Source organism: Anguilla rostrata, chromosome 9 (genome assembly GCF_018555375.3).
Source record: "Anguilla rostrata isolate EN2019 chromosome 9, ASM1855537v3, whole genome shotgun sequence".
NCBI lineage: Eukaryota > Metazoa > Chordata > Actinopteri > Anguilliformes > Anguillidae > Anguilla > Anguilla rostrata.
In genome coordinates, this window is record NC_057941.1 from 53,602,267 (window position 1) to 53,621,663 (window position 19,397).

The 19,397-nt window shown below is 49.7% G+C and overlaps 2 protein-coding genes across 2 annotated transcripts; one reads left to right on the forward strand and one right to left on the reverse strand.

Moving 5' to 3' along the window:
• Positions 1–354: 354 nt before the first annotated feature.
• On the forward strand, positions 355–4,809 carry LOC135264228 (bcl2-associated agonist of cell death-like). The gene is made up of 4 exons (XM_064352989.1): positions 355–836; positions 1,605–1,739; positions 2,820–3,040; positions 3,215–4,809. The coding sequence occupies exons 1-4, from the start codon at positions 797–799 to the stop codon at positions 3,356–3,358; spliced, it is 540 nt and encodes a 179-aa protein (XP_064209059.1). The 5' UTR covers positions 355–796; the 3' UTR covers positions 3,359–4,809.
• Positions 4,810–8,355: 3,546 nt separating this feature from the next.
• On the reverse strand, positions 8,356–18,614 carry LOC135264229 (serine/threonine-protein phosphatase 2A 56 kDa regulatory subunit beta isoform-like). Its single transcript, XM_064352990.1, has 13 exons — positions 16,929–18,614; positions 14,984–15,180; positions 14,699–14,800; positions 14,391–14,483; positions 14,042–14,172; positions 13,748–13,807; positions 13,127–13,235; positions 10,594–10,647; positions 10,240–10,290; positions 9,810–9,929; positions 9,576–9,703; positions 8,965–9,066; positions 8,356–8,737 (listed from the first exon to the last, which is right to left on the reverse strand). The coding sequence occupies exons 1-13, from the start codon at positions 17,119–17,121 to the stop codon at positions 8,518–8,520; spliced, it is 1,560 nt and encodes a 519-aa protein (XP_064209060.1). The 5' UTR covers positions 17,122–18,614; the 3' UTR covers positions 8,356–8,517.
• Between the last annotated feature and the right edge of the window lie 783 nt (positions 18,615–19,397).

Sequence of the window (19,397 nt, forward strand, 5' to 3'; positions counted from 1 at the left end):
AGTCAGAATAATTTTGGTGATTTGTTTTATAGTGCAACTTACATTTGTAGGGGCATATTAAGAAAACACTGCCGTATTTTACATTTAAATAATCCAGATGAAAGTATTGACAAAAGCATAAATACGTCCAAACCACGAACAAAAACATAATGAATTTTCATCTGGACTGGGGTCCGAAATGTTGGCACGGTTGTGCGCGCCGACAACACACAATACTGGAATCAAAACAAGATCCCAGCGTGCACGAGCCGAGTCCCGCTCGCAACAGTGACGTTGCCCGAAAGGACCAATCAGAGTCCACTATCGGTGCGTTTTGATTGGTCCTGGTCAGTATAACAACACGGCAAGGCGTGATCCGATTGGTTGATATCTGCGAGGCAGTGTGCCACAAGCCCAGACAACAACAACAAGAGGCGAACAAAAAGACCGATCGAGCATCCCGTCTGAAAGCGCAAGGCGAAAACGCTGAACTCCGTGCAGAACTTTGGCGCTTCCTCTCACTGTAGGCACGGCTTCTTACGGCAAGCAGACAAGAGTTATCAGTTCTCAGCGCTCCAGGAAGAGCGAAGCAGTTCGTAAAACAGTCGGTTTGACAGCGTGCATGGGGTGTAGCCGTAACCACGGTCTGGCTAGCCTGCTAGCCGGCTAGCTCCGGGTTTAGAGAGGTCCTGTTCGGGTGTCGCGCTAGTGTCATGCTAAGTCTATAAATCGGGGTTAAACGGGGACAAAAACTGCACAGAATAAAGACGGGGCAATTGCTGTTTCTGCATCAGTTCGAGGAGGAGGACAGCCCATCATGATCCTGCCAAGTTACTATTCGTCTCTTCGCTCAAGAAGTAAGTTCATGTCCCTCTTCTTATTTTTTCAAGAGTGTTGCAACATTTTCTAAACCCCTAGTCTTGGTTTGTACTTAATCAACTGTATTGCGTGCTTATAAACGTGCCTGCACGTGAATCGGTCGGCAACTACCTATCGTGGGTTGCTTGGTTTAGTGGAAGCGAACCAGTTAAAAAGTAACCCGGCAAACGGTAGCGAAAAAAGGAGCTGAAACAGCGGATTAGCGGAATAGAACACCGTACCACTGACATTCACAGCATTGATAGGTATTTTTCGCTGCGTACTACAGACCAGCACGGAATAAGCTGGTGGCTAAGCATTTATACTGGCAGTTATTTCGAAGGTTATTGCACGCATTTGTTGGGTTAACATTTTTTGTACTTTCTGTTACTGATATTCTTCTACGTGGTTTAAAGAAACCTTTTTTTTTTTTTTTTTTTAAACGCTCGTTACTGTATTATCACATGTTAAACCTACAGTGTTAAACTAAACGTGCCAATATATATTGTTGAAGGATGTACATTTTATAAGTAGACTTTAAACTGATAAGGTTCATTTATTTGAACCCATTTTGAATGTATTACGGTTGCATGAGCCAAAGTGGCCATTTGGAATCCAGCACTTTATCCAGCATTTTGGCGATAAAATGACGTTCTGAATGTGTTGCTAAAGCGTGACATTTCCGGAAGGTTGTTGCTAACTCTTATTCTCTCACCTTGCTTCCGGTCCTGCTCTCCTCCTGCCTTGCCCATGTGCTTTCCGTCAAGATGTCACCATAGGTCACATCCTCTCCTTCTCGCCCGTCGCCCCGGTGTCCTTAGAAGATGAGGAAGACTCCGACCAATCAGACACCCTGTCTGGGACGGAGTCGGAGCTCGGCCACGCCCACAGCCTGCCGCCAGGTGAGATGGGCATTACTCTGGCAGTTGCCGGGGAGACGGGTCTGGCGGTTAATGCAGAGATGAAGGGTTAGTTTGGATGCGGATCTGGCAGCTTGTAAAATAAGCAGCAGAACGGAAGCCATTTGCATGTGGCCCTCACACAGGGCTTGGGTCATGCTCCCGGAGCGGCTGCCGTGGTTACCTTTACACAGGTGCCTCCCCGTCAGATACAGACCCCTTCTCTGTCCTCACCCTGACACAGCCACCCAGACAGCAGCCACGGGGGGTCATGTCCCAGGCCCAGGCCGCCTGGGGTCATCCCAGGACATCGGTCTGACAGGCGCTGAGTGGCTCAGAAGGGGATTATGGGTAATGCCCCTGTGATGGCAGCTCAGATGTCAGCACTAGACTTAAACCTGCTGACGCCGAGGCCCTCCAGGTGTTGGATCAGTGCAGTAAAGTGTGTAGTGATGCTGTAAAGTGTGTTGTGTGATGCTGTAAAGCGTGTTGTGTGATGCTGTAAAGCATGTTGTGGGATGCTGTAAAGCGTGTAGTGATGCTGTAAAGTGTGTAGTGATGCTGTAAAGCGTGTAGGGGGATGCTGTAAAGCGTGTAGCGATGCTGTAAAGCGTGTAGTGGGTGATGCTGTAAAGCGTGTAGTGATGCTGTAAAGCCTGTAGTGATGCTGTAAATCATGCAGTGGTGCTGTAAAGCCTGTAGTGATGCTGTAAATCATGCAGTGGTACTGTAAAGCATGTAGTGATGTTGTAAAGCCTGTAGTGATGCTGTAAAGCGTGTAGTGGGTGATGCTGTAAAGCGTGTAGTGATGCTGTAAAGCCTGTAGTGATGCTGTAAATCATGCAGTGGTGCTGTAAAGCGTGTAGTGATGTTGTAAAGCGTGTAGGGGGATGCTGTAAAGCGTGTAGTGAAGCTGTAAAGCATGCAGTGGTGCTGTAAAGCGTGTAGTGATGCTGTAAAGCGTGTAGTGATGCTGTAAAGCGTGTAGTGGGTTAGGGTTAGGGCTGTCGGTGTGCGCTGGATGATACCATGTGGCCCGTGTTCCTGACTCCCCCTCCTCTCTCCCCTCATGGTGTGTCCCAGGGGGGAAGCGGGGGCGTTTGCGGGTGCTGTCCGAATCGGAGGCGTCCTCGGCGGTCCGGGGGGCGGAGCCGGAGTTCCGGGATGGGGCGGGGTCAGAGGAGGCGCCGTTTCGGGGGCGGTCCCAGTCGGCCCCCGCCGCCCTGTGGGCCGCCAAGCGCTACGGCCGCCAACTGCGCCGCATGAGCGATGAGTTCGACTCCTGGCTGGACAGGGGGGGGCAGGTGAGTATAGTGGGGGGGCAGTTGAGCATGGGGGGCGCAGGTGGGGGGGGGGGGTCAGCAGTGGGGATATGGGGTTTACGTTCAGTATTCCGCAGAATGGTGAAATAACTGTCGTGTTCTGCCCCGTTTCTCTCTCTCCACCACACCCCCCCCCTTTCCGCACCCCCCCCATAGGAGGTGAAGCGGGGGCGTGGGGGGGGCGCGGGGCGCCAGATGAAGACATCGAGCAGCTGGTTCTCCTTCCTGTGGAGTCCCCAGGAGACGGAGGACGAGCTTCATGGCAACGGCGAGCTGCCTGAGAATGATGCTGCACACTGAGGGGCGGGGCATGGGCAGGAAAGGGCGGGGCATGTGCAGGAAAGGGGCGGATATGGACAGGAAAGGGCGGAGCCAAGGCGGGTCATACTAAACTAACATTGCTGGGGGCGGTGGGGGGGGGTACTGGAGACAGTGAATTGGGGGAAGATTTGATGGTTTTTTCTCTAATTGTTCCTAAGAGCTAGATTACTTCCTGTGCTTTTTATTATTCCAACAAATTCCAGTAGCTAACTTAAACTGTCCATAATGTTTTTTATTATTTTTTATTATTTTGATGAAAATACTTGGAAAATGTATAGAAATCGTTTCGGTTAGTGGAAGAAGGGAAGAGACAGTGGGGCTGGGAAGGAACACTGTGCTGATTTAACCCAGCTGACCACCAATGCTCAGAAAGAGCCTGGAGGACTGGAGTTCATCAGCACAGAAACATAAAAAATAACGCAACCCAAAAGGATGCAAGGAGACGGGCTGCATAATCTGATCAGTGAAGTAATATTCTAGGCCTGCTGAAAGTGGTCCTTGGAAAAACCTAATGTGTATTTACTGATGCAATAAGACAGAGTACAATCTTGATGAGTGACAATCTTTCCAAGTGCCAGCAGGAAGAGATTAATAAAGACTTTAATAAGTGCTTCATAAACACATGCCCTTTTTAAAAATGTTTTTTTAAACAGTGTTACGATTAATAGTTTGAAAATAATGTCTGCATGTGGCTGTAATTAGTTTTAACTGTGGAAATGTGGGGTGTTTTTCTATGAGGAGTCAGGAGGTTGTGTCTTATTTTGTACTGCTGCAGGGAATTGGCGGGTTTAGCAGATAATCCTGAGCGCTGTGTCACTGCTGTTTGAATGAGCGGAGATGGCGGTACAGCTAGGTGCTAATCCCCCCCCCAACGTATGGGGGTTACGCTGCACAGGGAGGGGCATCGAACCCTGAACCCTGAACCCTGAACCCTGCCTCCACCCATCACACACCAGCCACGAGTGGAAATCACATTCTCATTCTTGAGGAAATAAATGATTTATATACTGTCCTTGGGAAATGTAGTTTTCTTTAATTGTAGTCCCCCCCCCCCCCAGGTGATAGTGTGTCCAATTCGCCATTACCATGGAGGCGTGTTTGGAATGAATCTCCCAATGGGACACCGCACATAGGAGGAGATGAACCACCCCCCCCCATTCTGTAAAACACCATACCATCGAGGCTGGCCAGGAGGCGGGGCTTAGGCTACAGAGCAGTGCAGCTGGGCGGGGCTTCCGTCCGATCGCCATCGCTGAGTAACCGCCGACTAATCAGCGGGTTGCTCCAGACCACTGTGCGCGAGACGCAATCTTTTCATACTTCCCTCTTTTTTAAAAACTAAATTTGAAAAAAGCTGTGCAGATGTTTTTTTAAATGCATTTCTTTTTACTGTAATGTATGGTAAAATAAAAATGAGCTTTTAAAATCTACTTTTGTCGTAGTGGTCTTTCTTTGATTACAGAGTGAATGCGAACAGCAGCGTGAGCTCTAAGCTTTATTATTATTATTATTATTATTATTATTATTTATTATCTGTTTGTACATTATTATATGAACTGCATCGCAGTGCAGCCCAGGATCAGTCTGCACATGAAAATGAGCCTCCCTGGCTAATTCTGGCACGTTGACAAATGTTATTAATGTTGCACTGATCCTGTCATAAATTAAAATTAAATGAAAATTTAAACATGGCAGTTTTTCATAGGTACCTGATGCGCCAGACTGTTGTGCATATTTCAACTGTACAATTACCCTTCCACTGTGATTTGCTGAACATTTACATGATGCACAGCAACTAATATATATCATTTTTTTACAGTAATTCCCTATATCTGTACAACTATTAATGTGGCATATACACCATACTTTACAGTAATTCCTCCTGATCAGTATAACTAATAAATGTGACACATATACACCATACTTTACAGTAATTCGCCCTGATCTGTGGAACACTGCTTGTACTCTCTGGTAGCTGGGGTCTAATCAGTGATACAGAGTTGTTACCTTGGCAACAGCAGGGGGTCTGCTGTGCAGTTAGCTCCTCCCACAGACCAGCTCAGAGAGGCTCTTCCTGTCTCTCCTGCCAGACCTGGTGCAAATGCCACTTTTAAAGCAACCCTGCTAATCCTGTAGGGAAGCCTGATGGTTCCTTCTGCAACAAACACTGCTGAAGGTACATGTTTTAAAAGTTGTTTTACGATGTCTACAGAATTAAAGTATTTTAAATAGGTTTCTAGGTTTCCCCACAATGTCTGCAGGTTTAACTCCAGTCCTGGACAGCTGCAGTGTCTGCAAGTATTTCTGTTAACATTTGTATTTGTAAAACTTAAAAAATAGCCAGTATTACTTCATGGGAACCAAATTTAAATGTGCTCAATTTGAAAAAACAGAAAAAAAATGGCATGCATTGTTGGGCTGAATGGCCTTGTTCTTGTCATTATGCTATGTTATGGTTTTACACCTGGCAGTCACCTTGCAGTCCAGGTGTTCGGAGTCACAGTGCAGATCCTGCCAGCCAGCCAGGGTGAGAAGGACTCAACAGGACTCCAGTGTTCGTAAACCAGAAGTTTAATGAAATACAGCTCAAATTAATCATACCGGTGAGCGGCATCACCCCAGACAGTTCTGTACACCTGCAGGATAAACATAGGGCGACCCATGTGAGTGACAGCTCCGCGTCCCAATGTCCTGACCTCTTATTTAGGGGGGAGGGTCCAAAGAATTCATCACTAAACCAGATGGGCAAATAAAAGAAAAACAAACAAAAAAACAAAGCAGTGGATTTACTTGTAAGTAAAAACAAATTTCTAAAACTAAAAGTAAAAAATAAGTGGACATACTTAACCAGAGAAAAATTACCATGGTAACCCAGATATAAGCGTAGGGTCCTTTGCATCTTAGATTAATCAGAGTAACTAACATCACCCTAAAGGCCAAAATTTCAAGTGAGTTACTGCAGAGATCCAGTAGCAATCCATTATGTCTGCTCAAGAAGAGTATTTTAAATGAAAAGTGGGTTTATTTTAAAAAGCAAAGCACTCACCCCAGCCTTCCAGGTCTCAGTTCAGCACAGCTGGTGTGCTTCGCCGCTTCTTCCCCTTTTGCCCGCCTTCTTCCAGCGAAAATAACAGCTGAGGTTGTGCGTGGTTTGGGCACCAGATGGCGCTACAGAGCTGTGATAGGACCCCACAGCCCTCCTTCTGATATCATACTTCATACTGCACTGTGATAGGACCCCACAGCCCTCCTTCTGATATCATACTTCATACTGCACTGTGATAGGACCCCACAGCCCTCCTTCTGATATCATACTTCATACTGCACTGTGATAGGACCCACAGCCTCCTTCTGATATCATACTATACTGCTGTGATAGCCAGCTCCTTGATATCATACTTCATACTGCACTGTGATAGGACCCCACAGCCCTCCTTCTGATATCATACTTCATACTGCACTGTGATAGGACCCCACAGCCCTCCTTCTGATATCATACTTCATACTGCACTGTGATAGGACCCCACAGCCCTCCTTCTGATATCATACTTCATACTGCATTCGTAATGATATATCTGATTATGAGCCAGCAAATCCTAATGATGCTCATTTAAAAAAAGCAACATGTGTCAGTGTGGCTAAAGCAGACAGTGAGTGAACAAGGCATGGTTTTGACCTGAAAATCAGCGAGATGACAATGAAGACTACCAGCTAAAATATGGCAGAAACACAGTCAGAAATATTACATTCTAAATAGAGCTGCGTTCTTGCAAACAGGTGTTATGGAGGAGCAACAGAAGCTGATCAGTCTGCTGCCATCCCAGAATAACACCATCTCTCCCTCATATTACCCCCCCCCCAGAGCTTACTGAAATACACACGTTCCATCTGTCTCCCTCAACCTGATATGCCTATCCACATGCACACACACACACACACACATACACACAGACATACACACACATTAGCAAACACACACACACCACACACACACACACTAGCACACACACACACACACACACATACACACACACACACACACACACGTGCATGCACGCGCACATACCACACACACTTTCACTCACTCAAATACGTACAAGTGCAAATACGTGTGAATGAGTCACAAAAACAATGAATCACTGACAGCATTACAATCCTCCCCTTTAACCCGTTTCCACGCCCTGAGCGGGGATCAGACACAAACCAGCTTTAGAATGATTACGCCACGTGAGCAAGCCAACAAACTAACAAAAACCATTAAAAAAATAATAATAACAGTGAAATGAGTGCAAACTTAAAATTTCAAACTGGCAAATCATTGGTCAGAGGCACTGACAAAATGTGTCGATTGGCTACTTAACAGAGAAACAAAGAACAATATTGCTAATGTAACACATCTTTTTCTCTCTCTAGCACTGGCTTGGTCAGACCTCATTCAGGGGTTTAGACAGACTGAAATTCTCACATGGGAACAGGTTTGAATAGCAGCACGCAATGCTGGGGTAATGGAGGCCCACAGACACTGAAGGCCCACAGACACTGCAGAGAAGGCTACAGAGAAGGCCCACAGACACTGCACTCATATACATGTATATAAAACATTACTGGTAGTGGTAGTAGCAGTAGAAGAAAAAAACAAGAAAGTTTATCCCTTTTTAAGCGTTGTTCCTCTTCTATTTTCAGAGAAAAAAAAGTCAATTTGGCCGGGTCTGGGTAAGGACTGGGTCAGAACTGGAACAGAATGGATGGACGTTCTAGATTCCACCTGTGTGTGTGTGTGTAGTGTGTGTGTGTGTGTGTGAGTGTGTGTGTGTGTGTGTGTGTGTGAGTTGTGTGTATGTGTGATGGGTTTGTGTGGTGGGGAAAGTGGATTTTGTTCTGTGTGTGTGTGTGTGAGTGTGTGTGTGAGTGTGAGTGTAGTGTGGTTGATGTTTCGGTGTGTGGTGTGTAGTGTGAGTGTGAGTGTGTGGAGTGGTGTGGTTTGTATGTTCTCAAAGTGTGTGAGTGTGTAAGTGTGCAGTGTGTAGTGTGTAGTGGGAGGTCTGCAGTGTTGTTTGTATGTTCTCTAAGTGTGTGAGTGTGTAGTGTGTAGTGTGCAGTAGGAGGTCTGCAGTATGTGCAGGACTGGGCAGGGTGCTCTAGGTGGCGCTGGTGCTGCTGGGCACTGGGTCGGGCTGGGTGGGGTCGGTGTGGGTGGGGTCAGGCTGGGAGGGGGCGGGGCCTGGCTGGGAGGGGGCAGGGTGATCCTGAAGGTTTCTCTGGTTGAGGCTGACCTCCTGCAGGGTCTGGAGCCTCCTCTCCTCCAGCTCCTCCAGCCCCCTCCATAACTCCACCCTCTCCCTGTCTCTCTGCTGCTCCCTGGGGGGGGGAGGAGGGGGAGAGAGAGGGGAGGGGGGGGGAGGGGAGGAGATAGAGAGAGGGGGTGAGAGGGAGGGAGAGAGAGAGGGGGGGACAGAGAGAGAGAGAGGAAGGGTGTCACATTCATATGTACACTAGTGTCTCCTTAAGACAAACACACCAATAGTGCATTACACATACACACATACACACACACTCTGTAGTACAAGCTGTGGGAAACTGCTCACTTCTGCTTCTCCACTTTGTAAGAGGCGGTGAGATCGTCGAAGAGTTTGCTGTTCATCTCCATGAAGGTCTTGAGAACGTTATAAATGAGAGAGACGATGGTCCTGAGGGAGAGAGAGACAGGCTGAACTCCACACACAGCCTACACCTGCAGCACCCACATAACTCACTCCCACTGTTACACATCTCTACACCATCAATAAGCCAATGGCTTTTCAGCAGTTACATGTTTTGAGAGCGATGTTGAGTGTTCCAAGTGAGTAATGTTGAATGTTCATGGGTGATTTGATGAGTGATGTTGGAATATCTGTTTTATGTGAGTGATGTTGTATGAGTGATGTTGAGTGTTCTAAGTGAGTAATGTTGAATGTGAGTGATGTTGTATGTTAGTGATGTTGTAGTGAGTGATGTTGTATGAGTGATGTTGTATGTGAGTGATGTTGAATGAGTGAGTTGTCTGTTTTATGTGTGATGTTGAATGTTCAATGTGAGTGATGTTGTATGAGTAATGTTGAATGTGAGTGATGTTGTATGAGTGATGTTGAATGAGAGTGATGTTGTATGAGTGATGGTGTATGTGGGGATGCTGAAAGTGCCAGAGGGGAGCACTGACTGGTTCCAGTGCTCTTTGGAGACTCTGTAGAGCGTGCTGAAGACCAGCGGCAGGATGACCTGGCAGTTCTCCTCGATCAGGCTCAGGATGTACTCGTTATTCCAGAAATACAGAGCCCGCTCTGCAACCTGCAGAGAGAGGGCAGGAGGGTGAGTCAGTGAGGCCCTGACAGAGAGAGGAGGAGGGGGGGGGGAAGAGGGATGGAGGGGTGAAAGGGGAGGAGCATGGTCATGCCTGGAAGTGTGAGCTGGATATGCAGGCAGCGATCTGTCTGAAGAGCGGCTCCTGGACCCGGAGGAACTGCGAGGGTTCAATAACGTCCAAGATCTCCTCCATCTCCCCCAGGAACATCACCTGCAGCAGACACACACCTGCTCACAGGCCACGCCCACTTTACCACACACACTGGCAACACCTGCTTTCAACATACCCCTATGTGAACCTACCTGGTAAAGTCAAATAACCCTGAATTTACCTGAAACATAGAACTCTGAACCCACCTGGTAACTTAATTCAAGCAGAGATATTCTGACTCCTGGATGTCCCTGAACCCTGAACACCTGCTCAGGTTCATCAATGACCCAATCGGATAAGAGCACCTGTAACCCCGCCCAGTGCAGCCCAGCAGGTAAGGCCACAGGTGAGCTCCAGCCTGCTCTCTCACCTCTTTCTGAGTGCAGGTCTTCGGCCAGTATTTCAGCAAGCCGCGGATTATCTGAGAGGGAAGGAGAGACAGGAAATTACATCATTCACAACCTAAATCCCTGAACTCTGCATCCTAAATCCCTGAACTCTGAACTCTGCATCCAAAACCCCTGAACTCTGCATCCTAAATCCCTGAATTCTGCATCCTAAACCCCTGAAATCGCGGTGTAGGGCGATACTTTGTAAATGGCGCAGCACTAGAATAAGGTCTGACTGTCTGATGGGTTAAATGAACAGCAGCGCAGGTGTTGCCATCGTTCTTGCAGGTGAGTCTGCCTTCCTGCGGAGTGAGAAGGGGGAACAGCTTACTCACGTATTCCGTGACGGTGGCGTCTTTCTCCATAAACTGCACCACACAGTACGCCAGCTGGAAAAACAAAAACACATCAGCTGACATCCAAGGGGACAAAAAGCAATGTGGAGCTGGCTTGTTTTCTGTTGGACCTGTAAGTTACCTCCAGATATGCAACAATGTACAGGGTTTTAATGTGGCATGGGCATTAGCTATGCCAGTGTAGAGAGTGTTTTAATGTGGCATGGGCATTAGCTATGCCAGTGTAGAGAGTGTTTTAATGTGGCATGGGCATTAGCTATACCAGTGTAGGGAGAGTGTTTTAATGTGGCATGGGCATTGGCTATGCCAGTGTAGGGAGAGTGTTTTAATGTGGCATGGGCATTGGCTATGCCAGTGTAGGGAGAGTGTTTTAATGTGGCATGGGCATTGGCTATGCCAGTGTAGAGAGAGTGTTTTAATGTGGCATGGGCATTAGCTATGCCAGTGTAGGGAGAGTGTTTTAATGGGGCATGGGCATTAGCTATGCCAGTGTATAGAGTGTTTTAATGTGGCATGGGCATTAGCTATGCCAGTGTAGAGAGTGTTTTAATGTGGCATGGGCATTAGCTATACCAGTGTATAGAGTGTTTTAATGGGGCATGGGCATTGGCTATGCCAGTGTATAGAGTGTTTTAATGTGGCATGGGCATTAGCTATGCCAGTGTAGAGAGAGAGTTTTAATGTGGCATGGGCATTAGCTATGCACTGGCTGTCAGGCTGGCTGCTCTGAATAATGCATGCTGGGGAATGTAGGGCAGATATGCAGCTTCACAGTAAAGCAACAGCTCTAACAGAACTTGGGATACACACACACTGCATACACAACACACACACACACACACACACACACACTGCATACACAACACACACACACACACACACACACACACTGCATACACAACACACACACACACACACACACACACACACACACACACACACACACACACATTGCCTACACAACACACAATCAAAACACACACGCGCACACACACAGACAGACAGACCCTGCCCCAGAGAAGAAGTGAGCGCCATGGCAACAGCTGAACCCGCGCGAGCGTCTTCCTGTCAGCTGACCCTGCTGCTGAGGAGTCAGGGACAGGACCCTAACCCTAACCCTGACCCTGACCCTGCTGCTGAGGAGTCAGGGACAGGTCACAGAACAGAACCCAGCCTCAGCCCCCTGAGCTCACAGCCTTCAGTCACCCCAGTACGGCTGAACCCCCTAACCCTAACCCCAGTACGGCTGAACCCCCTAACCCTAACCCCAGTACGGCTGACACACCCGTCAGTCACCCCAGTACGGCTGAACCCCCTAACCCTAACCCCTTCCGGTCTGCAACAGAGCCGTGCTGCTCATACACGCACCACAGCGGGGAGACTAACCCTGACCCTAACCCTGACCCTGACCCTGACCAGCAGCCCCCAGCCTCAGGTTTTTAGTTCTGTTTTTTTTTTTTTTTTTTTTTTTTTAAATCTCCAGTCCAACAGTACTGCATTATGCTCTAAAACACACACACACTAAATCAGATATCAAATTCAATCAAATTTTATTTGTATAGCGTATTTTACAGCAGTTGTCACAATACGCTTTACAGACAGCCCTGGCCTAAACCCCCACAGGAGCAAGTCTAAGGCAACAGTGGCAAGGAAAAACTCCCTGTGGCAATTATATGAGTGCATTATAGGACGTAATTTAAATTGAAATTAAATTATGTCCTGTAGTATCTTCATAAATGAAAATGAATTTGTTGGCAGTTATGAAATTAGAAATCTCAATAAAGCAGGTCATGTTTTGTGGCCTCTAGTGGAGGACAATGGGTACTGCAGTTAAGGGAAAGACGTGTAAGCTGACCAGAAAATGGTAAGGCTGAGAGAAACCCAGCCTGAACTGAAACCCCTTGCAGCTACTGGCACTTGGGTGCAGCCATCTTGGAACAAGCTAGGCCGTGACATCACTAGGTTGATTAGTCTCGGCTGCCGGTTACTAGACTGCTGAAGAGGGACTGATTGTACCGATTGGCTGAGGGGCATACTGATTATCAGTGGGGCGTACTGATTGATCGTGGGGTGTACTGATTGGCTGAGGGGAGTACTGTTTGGTGGTGTGGTGTACTGATTGGCTGAGGGGAGTACTGTTTGGTGGTGGGGTGTACTGATTGGCTGAGGGGAGTACTGTTTGGTGGTGGGGCGTACTGACTGGCTAAGAGGAGTACTCTTAGGTGGTGGGGTGTACTGATTGGCTGAGGGGCATACTGAATGGCTGAGGGGAGTACTGTTTGGTGGTGGGGTGTACTGATTGGCTGAGGGGAGTACTGTTAGGTGGTGGGGCGTGGCTGAGAGGAGTACTCTTAGGTGGTGAGGTGTACTGATTGGCTGAGGGGCGTACTGATTGGCTGAGGGGAGTACTGTTAGGTGGTGGGGCGTACTGAATGGCTGAGAGGAGTACTGTTTGCCATTGGGGCGTACTGATTGGTGGTGGGGAGTACTGATTGGCTGAGGGCATACTGACCTGTGCGTGGAAGATGGACAGGGAGCGGGCGGTGTGCAGAGGGATCAGCACGCGCACCAAGAACTGCTTATGTTCCGCCTTCAGTGGCAGGGCGAAGCCATTAATGATGCTGAGAGAGAGAGAGAGAGGGAGAGAGAGGAGGGAGGGGGGAGAGGGAGAGGGAGGGAGGAGGGAGAGGGAGAGAGAGGGAGGAGGGGGGAGAGAGGGAGGGGGGAGAGGGAGGGAGGGGAGAGGGAGAGGGAGAGGGAGGGAGTGGGGAGGGAGGGAGGGGGGAGAGAGAGAAAGAGAGAGAGAGAAAGAGGGAGGGAGGGGGGAGAGAGAGAGAGGGGGTGGGGGAGGGAGAGAAAGAGAGAGAGAGGGTACAATCAGAAGGAGGAGAGAGAAAAGGCGAACCATTCAATCCCTTTCTCGCCCCCCCCTTATGTCTCAGTGACAGGGTCCATGTGGGTGGTGCCATAAATAACCACATGAGAATAAAACAGCACCCACCCCCCCCCAGCTCCTGTCTCACTCACTCTCTTCATCCTTACCTCCCCCTGAATCACTAAGATGTGCGCACTGTGGTGTCCGCGTCTTTCAGTGAGAGGGACAGAGTGTGTATGTGTGTTAGTGTGTGTGTACCTGCCCAGAATCTCGAGGAGCTCAGCAACTCCATTAAAACGCTCTGTTTCATAAATAAACCTGCAGAGAGAAGAAGAGAGGGAGAGAGAGAGAGGGTGTGAGAGAGGGAGAGGGAGAGAGGGAGAGAGGAGAGGGAGAGAGAGAGAGAGAGAGAGAGGGAGAGGGAGAGAGGGAGAGAGAGAGAATGTACTCGTTCATGTTTTCCGTAACAATAAAGTTTGTTTGCAGACATTTAGCAGATGCTCTTACACAGCTTACATTCACATTCCATGTGAGGATGAGGATGGTGCGCACCTGAGGAAGATGTTGTTGATCTGCTTGCGGATGTAAGCTCGCAGCCCCAGTAGTTTTCCGTAGACGCGGTGCAGGATGGTCTTCAGGTACTCCCTCTCTCTGGGGTCCTCGCTGTCAAACAGCTCCAGCAGCTGCGTAGAGACCATGCAGACCCACACAGATGGACCCAGGCGTATAGAGACAGACAGGCAGACAGGCAGACAGGCAGAGACAGACAGACAGACAGGCAGAGAACATTAGATGTCCAGAGTCATCAACAGTAAAGTGTCCAGAACAGATACAGTAATAAGTATCTCCCTCTCTCCCTCCTCCTCTCTCTTCCTCCCCACTCCCCACCCCCCCCCCCTACCTGTAGGACACACTTCTGGTCCAGATAGCGTTTGGCCAAAGAGGGCTGGAAGTCCGGGCTCTCCAGGAGCCGCAGGAAGAACTCGTACACCAGCTGCAGGGAGCAGAGGACAGGTGTGACTGTACAGGTGTGCAGTGGGAGGGGCCCTGTACAGGCGCGCAGTGGGAGGGGCCCTGTACAGGTGAGGGGCAGGGCCCTGTACAGGTGCGCAGTGGGAGGGGCCCTGTACAGGTGAGGGGCAGGGCCCTGTACAGGTGCGCAGTGGGAGGGGCCAGCAGGTGCGCTGTGGGAGGGGCCAGCAGGTGTACCTGCAGGTGAGGCCAGGACGCCTCCAGCGTGGGCTCATCCTCCTCGGGGTCGAACTCGGGGTTCTCGCTGGGCGGCAGGGTGCGGAAGATGTTCACCGAGATCTGCAGGGAAGAGAGAGAGGTAAAACGCCTGCCTTCGTCTCTCCTTTTCTCTTCCCTCATCCCTCTCCCCTTCTCTCTCTCCATCCCTCCCTCCCTCCCTCATCCCTTTCTACTTCGCTCCCTCTGGTCCCCCCCTCCTTTATCTCTCCCACTTCCCTCCCTCTCTCCCTCTCTCCCTCTCACCATCTTGACGGCCTCTGGGTAGACGGGTTCGATGAGCACGCCGCGGCCGGTGGCCAGGCCTTCCACCAGCTCGTTCAGCGCCGCCCTCTTGATCTCCTTGCCCTTCAGGTCTGCCACGCAGTCCAGGAAGTCAAACAGCACACAGCACTGCTGCAGCTTCTTACAGAAGAGCTCGTGCAGCTCGGCCACGGGAACGTCTGGGGCGGGGACAGGGCGGGGACAGGGCGGAGTTAGAGAGGGGAGGAGTCACACACTGCAGCAGGGACAGGGCGGGGACAGGGCGGAGTTAGAGAGGGGAGGAGTCACACACTGCAGCGGGGACAGGGCGGAGTCAGGGCGGAGTTAGAGAGGGGAGGAGTCACACACTGCAGCGGGGACAGGGCGGGGACAGGGCGGAGTTAGAGAGGGGAGGAGTCACACACTGCAGCAGGGACAGGGCGGGGACAGGGCGGAGTTAGAGAGGGGAGGAGTCACACACTGCAGCGGGGACAGGGCGGAGTCAGGGCGGAGTTAGAGAGGGGAGGAGTCACACACTGCAGCAGGGACAGGGCGGGGACAGGGCGGAGTTAGATACAGCCACTGGAAAGGGGCAGAGTCACACTCTCAGCAGCTGGAAAGGGGAGGAGTCGGTCACAGTCGCTGGAGAGGGCTCCCATTGGCTGATAAAAAACATACACACACACAAACACGCACGAACACACACACAGGTATACACAGACACACAAGCTTCACTGGGTCAGACAGAAGACCACATAAACAGTATTAAATGGTTACTCATCTGGAGACACAACCTGTTTCTGAAATGCACAATACTATATGAACACATCACCTCATTATTATTACCTCATGATAACTTCCAACAGGGCAGGGGGATATATATACTGATGTGTGCATCTGCATGCATTTCCTTGTGTGTGTGTGTGTGTGTGTGTGTGTGTGCACAAGCATATATGTGCACACGTGTGAATGCCTGCACATTTGTGATTGTGCCTAGGAGAAAGACAGAAGGGGAAAGAGTAGAGAGAGAGAGAGAGAGAGAGAGAGAGAGAGAGAGATCTGAGTTACAGGGTGACATCATCTCTTGCTCCCTCTCTTCCTCCTTTCCTCCCCCCCTCTCCAGATTATTCCTCCTGCAGGTGACTCTGTTGGGGTGTCAGGAATATTTTTGGCTCAACAGGATTCCAGTCCCCACAAAATCATGCACAGTAACAGCCAATCAAACACACACACAGGCGTGCACATGTACACATATACTGGTGTGCACTTGGGCAAACACACACACACACACAAACACACACACACATGAATGGCCAAACGGGGGTAATAACTCACAGTGCCCCTGTAATTAGGGGAGGGGCCAGGCCCCCCCACTCTGTCCCTTAAACACAGAGCTGTCAGTGCTGATCTCCAGGGCTGCATGAACAGCTGCCAGATGGACAGAGGAGGACAGGGATGCCGCTCGGCATGCTGGGTACGGAACGGACAGGGCTGCCACTCGGCATGGTGGATACAGATCGGACAGGGCTGCCGCTCGGCATGCTGGGTACGGATTGGACAGGACTGCTGCTCTATGGAGCTGCTCTCAGAGATCAGCACACACAGGGAGAGTTTGGGCTCTGAGGGCCCGTACACACAGAGCACATGGTGGCACAGAGTGTGGCAGGTTCACTTCAGCTGAGCTGCTTTTTAGCATGGATCCCGCACCTGCACTGAAAGACCCCTAAAAGAGTCAGACCATTCCTGGCAGTCCAGTCAGCTGCACCAATCAGCTCACGGCTGTACCACAGATTCATGTGGGGCTCATAGAGACACAGGACGTAAATATAAACGTGTTAAAACAACACAACAGCGACCTGGAAATCAGGACTGAATATTAGATAAGATTACTAAAAGGGGCGGGGATGAGGACAGCTGTTCGGCGACGTTCAGCGCGTGAAGGCCTTACCTTTGAGCAGCGGCAGCGGCGTCAGCTCCACCTGAGAGCTCTGATAGCGGAACTGCGAGGAGCTGTGCGACCTGCGCTGGCGCGCTCTGCGCATCGACCGCCGCGGGAACCCGTCCACCTTCTCCGCGCTCGGCACCGAGAAGCCCGTAGTGGGCGAGGACGGGCTGGACGGGGGCAGTTTCGTGGTCTCCATGGCTGCAGCTGGCGCGGCACGTAGGAGAGGGGAGGCGATGCACCGCCGACGGGAGAAGTTCCTTTATTTCTGTTCAAAGTGTGAGCAACATAAACGCCGATAACTTTGGAATTGCCGGAGAAGCACAGAATTGCACGGGACGCCCAGACGCGCGCACGCGGAGGGAAGCAATGAGCAGCAACGTCGCGAGACAGCCTCAGAACCACAAGCAGCATTAGACGGGTACGGAATGAACGCGATGGAAATAACCTAAGGTCCCTACGACTCCCTTAAATGTGCGTTCCAAAAGACCAAGGAAGAGGTTTATGTTAAAAAAAGAACCAACGCGCGGATAAAGACTTATTTTATATTTCCGTATCTCCTCATAGAGATGTAGGCTAGCTAACCGCACATGTGCTAGTCCATTACTATAATAACTGCTTTGCAGTATTGGCGTCACCAGTCAGTCGACGGCCTAAATTTGGCATTTATTTATATATTTATCGTTTGAATAAATATAAACATCTCACGCAAACACATAAAACTAATAATATTGGGAATTACATTCCGTAGTCCTAAAACGTTAAGAATAAACATCACTCAATTATTTACATCCACTAATCTGTGCAATTCCATGTTGCAATGTTGGCATTCTTTAAAAACCTGCACACAGTCTCTACCACGTTGCAAATTAAAGCGAATTTGGCAGTTTCTTATTTCTGGTTTCACTTCTGCTGCGCGTTTCGGTCCTTTTCTTGTCCCTAGCCGTGTTCCCGTCAATATTACGTAAGCCGCCCTGTCCTGCAGGATCAGCGCGAGCTGAAGTGGACCTTGCAGGGCGGGGACGGCTGGTTCAAACGTGCCGACATGTGCCAGCCTTCAGCGCTGCACCGCCACCCAGCATTTCCACAAAATTCAGCACCCGCCGCGCGGACAGAGACCCCGCCGGTGATACAAAAGAAGGGATGTTGGAATATTCCTCTCGTCCTCGCGCGCAGTATCCCTATTTCCCTCTTCCCTTCCCTTTCCTCTCCGTCTGCCACTGTCTCGGATGTGCAGGTGATGCAAGGAGAAGGATGCACACTGCGGATGACGCTCACTTCCGATTTAATTATTTATTTTCAGCGCGTCCGCTTCTTCAGTTTTCCGTTCCTTCTCTTCGCCAGTTGTGGTCTGGGATACTTATTAGCTACAGCCGACCCCCGGATTCACGCGCTCACGGTTTGTTTAGTCTTGCCTTTCTTTCAGACTGTCCTCCCTCCCTCCCCTTTCCCCGTGCCAGTGGGCGCTCCGCGTCGGCCTTCCAGTCGCTCCGGATTAGCCTCTTTCCTGCACGCGCAGACACCGCGGAAACCACTGCTCTGGATTTATTCTTCTTTCCGCACGCGTTCAAATTAAACTGTGCTTTTTCCGTCGCGCGGCTGTGTTCGCTCTCCTCTGCGCGCGAGACCAGTCGTTCCAACCCGAGTGAAATTTATTTATCGTTGACGCATCCACAGAAGTGTCGTCATGCTGACCGCGTATGTACCCCCCACCCCTTCCTCCCAGGCCCGGCACACATGGTTTACTCCCATAAACAACTGGGGCTGTAAACAGTGGCGTCTTTCCCTAACGACAGCCGTCCTTAGCATCCGTACGTTGCGCATCAGAATCCCAGGTAGGCGTCTGTAGACCAGTTTATTTACATTACACCGAACCTACAGTGTTACGCTTCTTACTGTAACACTGCCGTTTCAATAAGGTTTCCTTATGAATGCAGCATACTGCCAGCAGGCCTGCATACTAAGGCTTTAGAACACCTGTCGTTGTTTTAAACAGGGACTCGTTTATGGATTGTTTTGGTTTATAACTCTAAGAATAGCTATGTTAGGACAACCACTGATCTGAAATTCCTAAATATTTATTCAGCACAGATATTACCTGTGGCTCACCTAAATGACGAAATTAAGATCCGCTGTAAAACAACTGTTTTGTGTCACTCATGTTGGATGCAGGTGTAATTACTGTACAGATAAATCCCTGGTGTGTAATTATGCAATGCACTGCAGGGTAGTTTACAAAGTGTCCACTAGGGAGCACTGTGCTCCCAATGTGCATGTGCACACAAGCGCCATCTGGTGGCCAGACACCACATCACCATAACCAGTACTAAGGATCTACTGTATTCCATATTATATACTGATCAATGACAGGTTCTGAGATTCAGTCAGGGCCCAGAGCCCACACACACATCCACACATCCTCTGAAGTGCTGAGAAAGATGTGTGTGTGTGTGTGCGTGTGCATGTGCGTGTGTG

Coding starts and splice junctions, on each gene's coding strand:
- LOC135264228 (XM_064352989.1), top strand. CDS start 797: ATGATCCTGCCAAGTTACTATTCGTCTCTTCGCTCAAGAA. Junction 837..1,604: donor TTCGTCTCTTCGCTCAAGAA/GTAAGTTCATGT, acceptor CTTTCCGTCAAG/ATGTCACCATAGGTCACATC. Junction 3,041..3,214: donor GGCTGGACAGGGGGGGGCAG/GTGAGTATAGTG, acceptor CCCCCCCCATAG/GAGGTGAAGCGGGGGCGTGG.
- LOC135264229 (XM_064352990.1), bottom strand. CDS start 17,121: ATGGAGACCACGAAACTGCCCCCGTCCAGCCCGTCCTCGCCCACTACG. Junction 15,181..16,928: donor GCCGCTGCCGCTGCTCAAAG/GTAAGGCCTTCA, acceptor TCCCCGCCCCAG/ACGTTCCCGTGGCCGAGCTG. Junction 13,236..13,747: donor CTCCTCGAGATTCTGGGCAG/GTACACACACAC, acceptor TCTCTCTCTCAG/CATCATTAATGGCTTCGCCC.